The 13637-nt window shown below is 27.7% G+C and overlaps 1 protein-coding gene across 1 annotated transcript; it reads right to left on the reverse strand.

Annotated features, from left to right (window-relative positions):
• Positions 1 to 4307: 4307 nt before the first annotated feature.
• Positions 4308 to 4910, reverse strand: LOC107874056. The gene is made up of 2 exons (XM_016720948.1): positions 4599 to 4910; positions 4308 to 4334 (listed from the first exon to the last, which is right to left on the reverse strand). The coding sequence occupies exons 1-2, from the start codon at positions 4908 to 4910 to the stop codon at positions 4308 to 4310; spliced, it is 339 nt and encodes a 112-aa protein (XP_016576434.1).
• Positions 4911 to 13637: the final 8727 nt, after the last annotated feature.

Consider the following 13637-nt stretch of genomic DNA (forward strand, 5'->3'; position numbering starts at 1 on the left):
AAAAAATACATATGAAATGTAATACAAAATACATATGCAGTATATTGTTAAAAATACATATGTAGTTTATTCAAAAAATACATATGAGTTGATTTTCAAAAAATACATATGAAATGTATTACAAAATATATATTCAGTATGTCAAGAAATATATTTTTCAATACTATGTATTTTTAGTGGGTTGGTATATACACATTAAGTGAAATCAAATAATAGTAGTTTATTCAAATTATACTTGTAGCAACAACATGAAGATACAGAGGTTGAAGCACAACAGATGGATTATGCTGGTGTCGAAACATCATCACAACAATTCAGTCCTACTGTTGATCAGAATTTGGATAAGAATTAGGATGGTACAAAGGTAAAAAAAATAACTAAAATATGATTATTCTTTTGAGTGCACAAATGTAATTACTTTTCTTGTTCAGTTATATGTTATTTTATATATAGTCCTGTATAAACATATACAACTGAATTTTTGTTTAAAGTTAGTTTAATTTTTTTTGCTTGTTTGCAAGGGGTGCACTGATTTGCATCCAGATAAAACAAACATTGAAATTGATTCTCAATATTTAATCCCTGATGAGCTTCTCCAAAGTATAAATTTGGATTATAATCTTTCTGAGAAGATTTTTCATCACGATGATCGAGTATGTATAATGAATTGAACTTCAGTTTATGTGATGTAAAAATCATAACAATCCATAAGATAATTATATATTTTCTTTCATTTCTATTGCAGATCACTGATGAGAAATTGGATGATACAAATTTGTCTGATTCGCAGTTTATAATCCTAGATGAGTTGTTACTAAGTCTTAATGCATACCGAAGAGAAAGCATCACGAGACATCCATTGGCAACTTCTGATGAAGAATAAATCGATGAACATTTTAATGATAAAAAGTCCGAATCTGTTGTTCAAGATCATTGTCAGGTATGTATTATGAATATATCTGAGGTTATGTAGGTTATTTTTTACATAAAAAAATAAAATATTTTTCATTTTTGAAGGAAAACAAAGAGAACGTTGGATCAAGCTCTAAAGCAGACATGCACGGAGAGGTTGATCTTGGTACGGAGAAGCAGATTATGACAACTCCTAAAATACAAGAATTAACCACTGATGAACAAAGGGATGAAACAATTTTGACTGATTCACAAGACACAATCCCTGATGACTTGCTTTTTAGTTTGAATGTATACAGTAGTAAAAGCATCATTGTTCATCCCTCTACTAATCGTGAACTTTAAACTGCTATTCCTAAGTTAAGGATTAGGCGACAAATTCAAAGAGTCACCTTACACGATGAAATTTGGTTCAACTGCCGGTAAGTACAATTAGTTATATATTTAATTTACAATGTAACATGTTATGCAAATACTTTTTACTAATCACCTTTTTGTATTACATAACTATTTAGAGAGCTTGGAAGGGCACATACGTATATTTCCACAGAAACATCCATTTGTTTATCATCCGATTGATGGGATTGTGGATACGAAGATTGTCAACAAGTTCATGGATTGAATTTCTGAAGACCTTCTCAAAGTTCGTGCTAAAAGGTATTTCTATTGAATTGTTTTAAGTTTTTTTTAAATTACATTATGTTCTCATGATTTAACATATACTGATTAACAAAAAAAACAGAAAGGGAAATGTGGATCATTAGAAAAGGGGAAAATCAACCATTCCAATGATGCATTTCAGAATTGAGACTGTTGAAGATAAAAACTGGTTCTACACAATGGGATTTTCTGATCAGTCATGGACCGACTCGGTTGATATATTTTTTTTTACAATATTTTTTTTACATTTATAGCACTAATTAAACTACATATTATGATAGTAAATACATATGCAGGTGCAAATAAGTATTTTTCTATGTAATTTTTTATTATATAAGAAAGGATGTGATACACTTTAACTTACATAGATATTTTTATATTACATACACATGCTAAATTTAGTATACAAATAGTTTGAATTATCTAAAATTTGTGTTCTTACTTACTGCAGCATATTGATGTTTGCTTCTACTACTTAAGGAAGAAGTCGAAGTATGACCCCAACAGGTCTTACAAATTCAACACCGTAGATTGCAACTTTATGAACATAATTAGATCTGTTCATGATGTTTATTCTGCGGATGCTGAAAATCTTACGGCGGGAGGACATGTGGCACATCTTAATGAATACATAAATGAGTTCTGTATGCATGCTGCTGTGTCATGACATACAGTGGAAGATATTTATATTCCAGTAAATATAAAGGAAAAACATCATTGGGTGCTAGCAATTTTATCTTTCTCAGAGAGGTGCATATTCCTATATGATTCATATGAATCATCTGGTCATTATTCGACTGTTCCTGATGTCATTGAAAAATTTGCTGTGATTATCCCATTGTGTCTCGAACATTATGATTTCTACGTTAAGAAAGGAATTCATGTTGAAAACCATCCAAGATACAAAGACAAAGACTCCTCAGCTATGTTTGATGTGTTATTTCAAGAGAGTTTGCCTCAACAACCAAGCGAAAGCTTGTATGTCATTTAATTTACATATAACAAAATTGTATGTTTGTAAAATATATATTAAAGCACATATGTGTTCCTTTTTATTGTTTTTGTAGGGATTGTGGTATCTATATGGTTACATATGCAGAATGTCTTTCTTATGGTCACAAAATTCTTGCGAATAAGTTCAACCCCAATGCACTTCGTACAAGATATGTTGCACTTTTGTGACATTATGGGACCAGAAAGCAAGACGTAAATGCTTATAGTGATGTCGAAGCACCTTTGAGGCCTCCAAGGCAAAGTAGAATAACTAGTGTAACTGAAATTTTTGATGGATGATGGATGATGGATGATGGATGATGGATTGATTACTTTATATAGTTTAGACGCTGGTTTATGGATGTAGGTACTGATTATACAAACTAATTTTGATATTTTGAAGTGGTTCTAATTGTAGGTTATAATAGTACTAATTCAAGTTTAATACGAGTCCTTTATGTTGTTTTTCATTTTACTGTGTGATTTTGTTAAAAAAAAATACATATGTATTGTTCATATTATGATTAAAATACATATGCAGGAATTTTTATGCCTAAAAAATACATATGTATTGTTTTTAGATGAGAAAAATACATATGCAATGTTATGCCTAATCATTCCAAAAATATATCTGAAATTTTTAGTTTAAAAATGCCAATGTTATGTTAAAATACATATGCAATGTTAGAAAATACATATGCAGTGTTCATATTTTGCTAAATAATATGTAAGCATTATAAATAAAATTTAGCATAAAAATACATATGCAGTGTTAATAATAAGTTTTTTCTAAAATACATATTGTTCATAACTAATATTTATTTTGATATGTGTCCAATTAATTTGATTATAAATGAAAACTGAAATTAAAGATAATTTTGAACTTTTAATACAATTCTGTAATTTATGATGAAATTTTATTTTACATAAATACATATGCAGTGTTAATATTTTTTATTAAAAATACATATGTATTATACATTTAAATATATTTTTATCATATAAACACATATGCTGCGCTAAGATTTTGAAATTCAAACATAGATTTGCAGAATATGTCATATGTGGCTAAATCAATTAACAATTACGAACCAAATAAGTATTTGGTTAATCAAAGTTACCAACTTTAACCTAAAAAGTATATTCAATGCTAAAAATACATATGAACTGCACATTCAAAATACATATGCAATGTTCAGATCTTTTAACATATACATATGCAGAACTCAGATTTAACTGTGTTCACTTGTCAAATGATGATTAAAAAAATAGTTCAAGTTTATAAAAAATAAAAATAAAATTTTAAGTAATAATACGGAAAGAGAAATGTTTCATTTTCTATATTTCCTACAGAAACGCCTATTGTGACCCTTAGCCCCACAACCACCACATGAGTTGATGTTCTTCTTTCCAAACATATCCCGACCTGATTTTCCACGATCCTTCTTTGCAGGTTTTTCTGGAGGTCTTTTGTATTTTGGAGGCAATACTATTTCATCAAGTACGCTCTCTGGAATTAGCCAGTCATATTTGTGTGGTACCGGATAGATGAGAACATCATATCTTTTCAAAGCAGTTTTTGGTTTAAACAAATCACAACAGTATGGCTTCTTCTCAAAATTCTTCTTCTCCAACACCGCATAAGTATGTGCACATGGTATCTAATCTAGTTGAAATGCATTACATGAACTTTTTTTTTCTTTGAGGCAAATAATGTAGTGTATTTGTTTATCGTGTGCCGTCTACACATATTCTGTGGCTGGTACAACCTGATACAAAAATAAAAAGTTTAATGATATGCTACAAAAAGATGAAATTCATATTTATACGATATGTTGTAAGCACACCAACATTTTTTCAGAAAAAAATACATATACAGAGTAAAAATACATATGCAGAGTACATAATATTTTTCTTACTTAACTTTTTAGCTTTTTTTTTAAAATGTTTTCATTCATTTAGCACTTAATGGAAGTTATTCTATTAATTATTTTTTTCAGAAGTATAAATTCTAAAAATGTAAAAGGTCATACCGTCATATGAGTACACAAAGCCTCGTTCTCTTTGAGTATGTCATAAAACTTTCCAATGAGTGGTGTGAAGGTATATGAAGTTTGTTGCCTATATTTCCAGTTCCATTTTGCAAACAATAATTGAACCTCCTCAAGAAAGTCATAAATTGGCAGTTCTCTAGCTGATACATGTACTCCATTTATTGAGCCCGCAATGTTTGAAGTCAAAGTCCATCCTCGATTAACTGTTGCATAGGACCTAGTCCACTTTTCGTAACCAGTCAATTTCAAATAATTCTTCACCCTAATATCAACTGCCTCAACTTTTTCCATTAACATTTGGAATTCTAACTTTGAATATAATTTGACCATTGTATAAAAGATCTCCGACAATGCATCGTGTGACTTTCTGTAAAGTTTTTTAACATTCCTCCATAGATGTCACATACATGCATAATATGGAACATCGTTGTACACATTGCTAACAGCCTTTATGATGCTTAGATTCCAATCAGAAACAACACACATGTTTTGTCTTTCCCCGTACACTTCCTTTAGATTCTGAAAGAACCACGTTCATGATGCATCATTTTCAGAATCAATCACACCATATGCCAGAGGGAATATATGCGCAGTAAAATAAAAATACATATAGGAACTGCATATGTATTTATTATATATACGGGTAATTAAAACTGTATATTTTATCAAATAAATGGTATCAATTACATATAATAAAATTTAGACACACATAATTATAAAACATAATCATTTTTCAATGCTTTAATTCAAGAAACTTTGAAACTCTAGGTAATTTTATACAGATATGTATATATCGAGTGTAGATATGTATTTTCAGGTGATACGCAGAAATACAAAAACATACAACAAGTTTTACAATATAATTATTACAAATTTATACTAACCTGGTCCATCCATTGTACATGTTGTTACAAATACCCCAGTATGCATTCCTCTCAGATGACTAGCATCAACAACTACGATCGGTCTATAATGATCGAATCTCTTAATGAATGTATTTAGAGCGATAAATACATACAAGAACTCATTCTCATCTGTCTTCTTCATTCTTATATGTAACTCTGGATAGGTAGTATTCAGTACATATAAGTATGATGACAGTTTCCCATAAGATGCTGGTGGCTTACCCCTCAACTCTTTTAACGCTCTTTCTTTCGCCCTCCAACATAAAGTGTATGTCAGATCCATACCAAAATCTTCCTTCATGTCATTTTTAATTTCTGTTGCACTGTATTTTCTTTTGTGGTTCTTGAATTTTTGTTTAACAATACCACCTATCAACATACTAATAGCATGTACCTTTGGATAGATCTTGTCCTTCACCGGAAATGTATGTTGAGGTCTGAATTCTCTTATTCTAAACATTCCAGTTTCTTTCATTCCTGATGCATGTATTAAAAACTCATATTTTCTTGATTTGCAAAACAACGTATACCTGCATCCCATATAATTTAATATTTTAAAAATACATATCCAAACTAATATTAAACAACAATAGAGTGATATAGAATGTACGTACGTTTTCTTACTTGACCTTTTACTTCGCGTTTGAAACTTCTCCCTAATTGAATAGTCCTTCATGACTGACTTCAAAAAAAAATTCTCAAGTAAATCTGGTCTTCCTCAATATGTTTGTGATATGGATCTGAGATAATCAACTCCACAATATCCATTTCAAATACATCTAATGCTTATGTATCTTCACAAATCACCAAAGCTCCTTCATTTGTTGTATTTATCAGTGTTTGAATGTTGTCACAGTTGGTTATTCTTTCAGCAACACACATAGAAGAACTAGCCACGTTGCTCCCTACAACTTTCTTCAAAATGCTTACATATAAAGGAAGACAATTCATGTCTTGTATCTGCTTTTTCTGAAATATAAACACCTTTAAACCCATATCATTATGTATTTCTATCTGCCCTGCATTAACAGTAATTTGATATTCCACTAGAATACGTTTCCTCGTTAAATCCACACTCACGTGAGATACCAATTCATCGTGCATCTCAATAAATGTTGCTGATGTGCTCAACAGTATAGCATCAGTGATATATTCTTCGTAGTTTTTTTCATACGTCCACCGACTAGAGTGCTTCACAAGCATTGGTATGCTTCCCATTTCTAATTGATTTAACCAAAAAATAAATAAATATAAACATGTTGTCAAATTATAACTTGTTAAAACAAACACTTTTCAGCTTTAACTGCAAACAAACTTACACAGCCAACATCTCCATTCAAAAAAAAAAAAAATAAACAAAATTTGTTTAACGTAAAATACAAACACAAAAAAAAATTATTAAACCAAATACAGAAACTACTGAATCAAATCGAAGAAAAACTTGTATAAAGTATATTATCAGCAAAAACAGTTATACTATCAAATTCCGACAAGAAAACCAAAAAATACATATGCAGTGTTAACATTAAGCTGTTCAAAAATACATATGTAGTGTTAACATTAAACATATCAAAAAATACATATAGAACATACATAAATTAAATTTTGAACTGTGTGAATAGAATTTCATCACATTCAGCAGCTCAATTCAATCATCCATTGAGCAATGATTTTCATAAAATAACTAAATCAAATCCAACTCGAAATTTATTTAACTTATTTTCATAATTGATTATACAAAACTCTGAAAATATTCTACAAAGCTTCACAATTTTATCAATTGTTAGATCGATCAAAATAACAACAACCAATACTGAAATAAATAGTCGATCAATGAAATCTAAAAAAACTGAAGCAACTAATAAACTGAATTTTTGCAACAAAAAATTTCAATTCTGAAGGTTTTTGCTATATATGTTGAATTTTCTCCTGCTTTGATTAAAAATTGAAACTAAATAGGAGCATCAGTAGTGGCTGAAACAAAAAATCCAACCAGAAATACTTAATGATTACGTACCTTAAACAACAATAACAGATGAATTTTTAACTGATAGTTGAATTCGAACAATTTGAACTGAAGAATCTATAGTTGGATTTGATTCAAAGAAATTAATGCTTCGTTTTGAAACTGATGTTGAATTCGAAGAAGATACTGTAGAATTTCATATGAACAACAACAATGGTTGAACATAAAAACACGATTGAATTAGATGAAATTTCTCATAAAAACAAAAAGTAGATTTTGATTTTTTTTCTCAAATGAACTCGTTAATTTTGAAAACTGAAATTTAAAATTTGATCAATGATGTTAAGCTGAAACGGAAGTCACGTGATTGAAGTTATTTTAACGGAAAAGGAATCTACAAAATTAATTAATTGGTAATTATATCATATTTACCTCAACAAATTTCAGTCATTTAAGGAAGGTAAAATTCGTTGTATATGTATTTTTATTGCATCAGTTTTTAAAAATACATAATACAAGTTGCTATAAAATATAATTATGAAACTGTTGCTACAAAATTAATAATTAGGGCCTCAAGTGTGTCATTTCTGAATTTTGCCCATTAAAAATAGCCGACTGGCTACAGTTGTCTGCCTTTTCAAATTGTGGCCATTTTTTAAAAAAATGGTCAGCCTATGTCCTTTTCCCAACTTAATTTGATATTGTAGGTTATTTAATGTTTTTAAAATTTTATGTAAAAAGTTAGATAATTTAGTGTAGAATAAAGAAGATTTTTGAATTTTGTGGTTTTAAATTAAAGTTGTGTCAAATGTATCAAAATATCCTTTAATCTTGTGGTCCTAAACATGTCATGTGGAAAGTTGAAATTAAAGTATTATCAAAAAGAAAAATGGGTCAGTCATTTTTTTTTAAACAGACTAAAAAGAAAAGTAGGTCATTTATTTTTAAACAGAGAAAGTATAAAAAACTAAGCAACCTGCATAGCAGTGTAGAATATTTTATATACTGACAGGGCATGAAATTTAAAATCTTATTGTGGATCAGATTAGTAGGCAAGCCGCCAATTTTATTGAATCAATGATGCAATATATAGAGGGTGTTTGAATTGACTTATTTTTTAGATATTTTTAATTTTGAAGTATTTTAATTTTTTGAGTGTTTGACAAAGATAAAAGATTATTTTAAACACTTTACTATAGGCTTAAAAAAAAAAACTAAAGTAAAAAATAGACTGCAACTTGACTTTTGACTTTTAGGTTATAAATCACTTTTAGAAAACTCATTCAAACATCTCATAGTCCACTTAACCTTAGTCTTTTAAAGAAAAAATTGGATTAGACATATTTAAGATTACTAGTTTAGTAAAATTATTGGTTTATGTGAAAGCGTTTTGCGCGTGATTAAAGAGTGTACCTCATTTGCTGATAAATACTACAGAAAAGATATTGAATTTCATGATGAATTTCATCGTTAATCCATAGTTACACACTTACACTGTTCTAAGCTATAAATTATTTTCTTATAATTTGTTTTTCGACATTAATTCATGTTACTGATTAGTAAACTAATTTAGTATACAAAGGGATAAGGAGTATTCATTTGTTGTATTAACTAAAGAAAAAGGAAAAAAGTTTTAAGAATTCTCACTCCAGGGCGGGGAGAGCAATAATATTGTGAATGACTCGAAGGCATTTTGTATATTCGTATGAATATATAATATATACGTGTGTCTCTATATTTTTTTTTCTGTTATTTTCATACAAGTATATATAACATGCCAATTTTTTAATGCATATATATATATATATATATATATATAATCAACATATATAACTAAACAGTTGTCATATATTGGTATATACATATGTTAAATATACATGTAAGTTGTATAATCAATTTTTGATTCGTATAAATATGTTGGTTCATATTTTATACACTACATATTGGTATACAATTATCATTTGTTTATGTATAACTCAAAGGTATTTTGTATAAGTTATATTTAGTCATAAAGTGAATTTATTTGTTTATTTCTATCAGTGCATTTGTATTTTTGTATTTATTTTGTTATATTTCACATACATTTTTTATTTGTATCCATTTATACATTTGGATTTATATATTTATATATATAATTTAAATTTATATCAATTTTATACTTTTGAATTTATATTGATTCGTATTTATTTTGAAGATATGAGTTGTAAGCGTTGGTATTTGTTTTTATATTTGTATTTGAATGTTAAATTCAGATCTAATTTTCACTTGTATCAATTCTACATTTGTATTTCTATTCACAACTATTTTTTGTGAATAAATACATTGAATATGTAAATACATTGAAAGTATATTTTAAATTCTAAAGTCATACGAAGAAATAAGAGGAATTTTAGTTTGAATTCTATTGTTGTGTTCTGAAAATTAGGAGGTAAGCTATAGCAATCCATATAGAAAAGAAAGAAACAAAAGATTTGAAAAAGATATAAAGGAAGTGAATCACTCCCCTTTTCTTTTTTATCCCTAAACACAAATGAATAGTAATAAAATTTATTGGTTAATATTTATCTATTAGAATTCTAAATATATTTAATCACTAACTAAAATTTATAAAATATAATTACTAAAACTTAGAGTGAGAAGTTAGTTGAAAAGGGTATAAGTTGGTTATATGTGAAGTTTTGCCTTCTAAATTTGAACTTGAATTAATATATTGAAAGATAATAACAATGACAAGTTTAAGACATACATATAAATTACATCACAATAAATATTTTTAAAATTTCTCTAAATGTAATCGGGTTGGTTCGAGTTGGTTTGACTTTTATTAGTTAAAATCAAATCAAATCAAATCAATTATAGTCGATTTTTTAAAACCAAAATCAAATCAAATCAAACAAAATCAATTGTCAAATTTCTTTTTGATTTGACTCGATTTATGAGTTGGTTCGATTTTCGATTCGATTTTATTCATCCTAGTTGCTTTGATCACGATATTGCACATACAATTTGAGTGTGGGAGTGACTGACCTTCCTTATGTCTCAAAGATTACAGAGCAAACAAACTGCATAAATATCACATCAAAGATATATCAATACATTGAGAAAGAAATAATGTCAAAAAATTATGTTGTTAAACAAATTTTAAAATATATTTCATTTCAGAATATTATTAGGACTTTTTAACTTTAAATACTATAAAAATAATCATATATTAATTGAATTAGTAAATGACAATTTGTCGGATATAAGAAAAGCTAAAAAAAAAATCATGAACATAATACTTCAAGTGTCATTTACTTCAATCATTATTACTATGCATTGTACAAACAAATAATGATCTTACCTAATAAGTTGTATGTGGATGAATTTATCAATCAATATGCACAAAATAAAGATTTGATTTAAATCTAATTTAAAATTTTAATACTAAAGAGACGAAAAATTACCTCTAAAAAGATAGTTGCAAATATTTTGTATTGTAATAATGTAAATGAATTTTCTCGTATAGATTTATCTATATGTTGATTGAAAAAAAAAATAAGAAGCTAATATTTTACAAAAAAAAAAAAAAAATCAACATCTAAGAAACACAAGTGAGTCAATAGCTAAATAAAAGGACAAAGGAAGAACAGGAGAAAAAAAAAATAGACAAAGAAAAAAGTAAAAAAGGACAGACATCTATGTTATTATTGAAAGTTTTTCTTATAGCAATTTTTTTGGGAGACCCATGAACCTCATTTTATTATGAAAAAATTACCGAAACTAACATACTTAAGACATTAGTTACAAAAAATAACAACATTTTTTTTAAATTACAATTTATAGTAATACTAGCAATATTTTAATCTTTTTAGAGTTAGGCGCGTGGATTCCACCAATTACTTTATTATTACCTATTTTTATGCCATTTACCATATTTCAGTTCCCTCAACTTCAATGTTTCCTTTTATTTTTATTTTTTCAAAAATCGTTCTTTGCTTTCTAATTTTTGATAAACTTGTTCCCCAATAATTAAGGTAAGCATATTTTTCAGTTAATGCATGTTATTTTTTTTCATTTAACTTCTTTTTTGTAAATCAATTTCGACATTATTTAACCTACATCTGCAATTTATTTTTTTTGGGTTTTTTTTAATTTTTTTGCGTGTTGAAATTTTTGAAGTTACGCGATAATGGTAGTACATGCACATCGTAGTAGTTCAGTTAGTGGTATTCCACTGTCGAATTTAGATTCCGATGAACTGCCATCGTTTAGTCTTGATTTAACGCAAGATAAAGAAATTAACTTGATTTTTACTAATGTTCAGTCGAAAGGTGGTGTTAGCATAGAAGAGGTGAGATTGAAGAATCGTAACGATCCGAAAAAGATTATCGCAATCATAAAACGAAAAGCATTAAGAGAATCTTCATCCCCAAAATACTCAAAAATTCAAAAATTGGAAAAAAAAAAAAAAAGAAAGTCTAAAAAAGAAGAATCTAGGAAAATTGCAACTCCTGTTTCATCTGATTATGAATCTGAATAAGAGAAAATAGAGGAGGTAATTTTATATTTTTTTTTACAATTTATGATAAATATCTTCATATATGTATTTTTTATATTTTATAATGAATTTTTATTTAAAATGTATTTTTTAAATTTATGATATGTCTTTGTATTTTGGTTCTGTTAAGAGTTGTACTTATTCCAATATAGATATATATTTGTATTTTGCTGCTGTAAAAATGTATTTGTTACTTATAACTGGTAAAGTATATTTGTTAAAGTATAAATATGTATTTTTGTATTTGTAATATTGTATTGTTGATGTACAATATCTATATGTATTTGTTATTACGGATTATTATTTTAAAATATATTTTTTACATTGTCGATATGTATTTTGTATTTTGTTACTGTTTAGTGTTGTATTTGTATTGTGTACTGATAAGAGTTGTATTTGTTCCCGTGTAGATATGTATTTGAATTTAGTAATGTATAATTTGTATTTGTTACCAATAACTGATAAAATATAATTTTGATGGTATGGATAATTGTTTTTGTATTTGTAATCTTATATTTGATGGACAATATGTTCTATTATGTATTTATTTCTTTGTAATGTGAAGATATATATATATATATATATATATATATATATATATATATATATATATATACATATATTACATTACAATATGTATTTGTATTTTATGTAATGTATTTATGTCCAACATAGATATGTATTTCTGTTTGGTACTGACAGAGGCGGAGCCAGGATTTCAACTGAGAGGGTTCAATATTCAAAGAAAACTTAGTCGAAGAGGGTTCAACACCTACTATAACCACATAAAAAATAATTTTAATCATGTATAAATAGTATATTTTTTAGTCGAAGGAAGTTTGGCCGAACCCCCTAAAGGAGGCTAGCTCCGTCTTTGGGTACTGATATGAAACTTCATTATGTATTTGTAGATACATATGTGGTATTGTTTTGATATATAACTATATTTCTAAATGTTAAGACATATATTAGATATGCTCTATTTTTAGTTTCAATATCACTGTCACTTGAGACAAAGAAAAGTTCTACAAGTGTCATAGTCTACAAGTGCAAATAGTACAAGTCTTCATTTCAGTCCGAGAGAGTTTTATGTGGTCACTGGCTTGAACTGTGTTTCAAACAAGGATGATTTACTGTTTGATGAGGATGTATTTGCAAATACTTACTTATTCATTAATGTATTTGTAGAAATTGTGGTTTATATATGGTGACATATGTTGAGTGCCTTACTTTTGATGACTGTATTTCAAATATTGACTTTGATCCAGATCTTCTTCACACAAGATATGTTTTAATGTTGTGAAATTATGCTTCGAGGAAAGAAGATGAGAAAACTGAAAGTGATGATGAAGCACCAATGAGGCCTCCTAGGGATATTGGGACAAACAGAAGATACTGAAGTGCATGATATTTGAAGTTTATTTGTATTTGTTGTATTTGGGTATTTGTTGTATTTGGCAACAATGAACTTTAGGAGGACTAAGATATAGTTGAAAGATGATATCTTAATATTTTTTTATGTGATTGTTAGATTTTTTATCGTTATGCTTCTAAAATAGAATTGTTCAGTCTTATTTTATGTTATTGTTACGCATATTTTGGTATGA

The sequence above is a fragment of the Capsicum annuum genome, chromosome 6 (genome assembly GCF_002878395.1).
Source record: "Capsicum annuum cultivar UCD-10X-F1 chromosome 6, UCD10Xv1.1, whole genome shotgun sequence".
Classification (NCBI taxonomy): domain Eukaryota; kingdom Viridiplantae; phylum Streptophyta; class Magnoliopsida; order Solanales; family Solanaceae; genus Capsicum; species Capsicum annuum.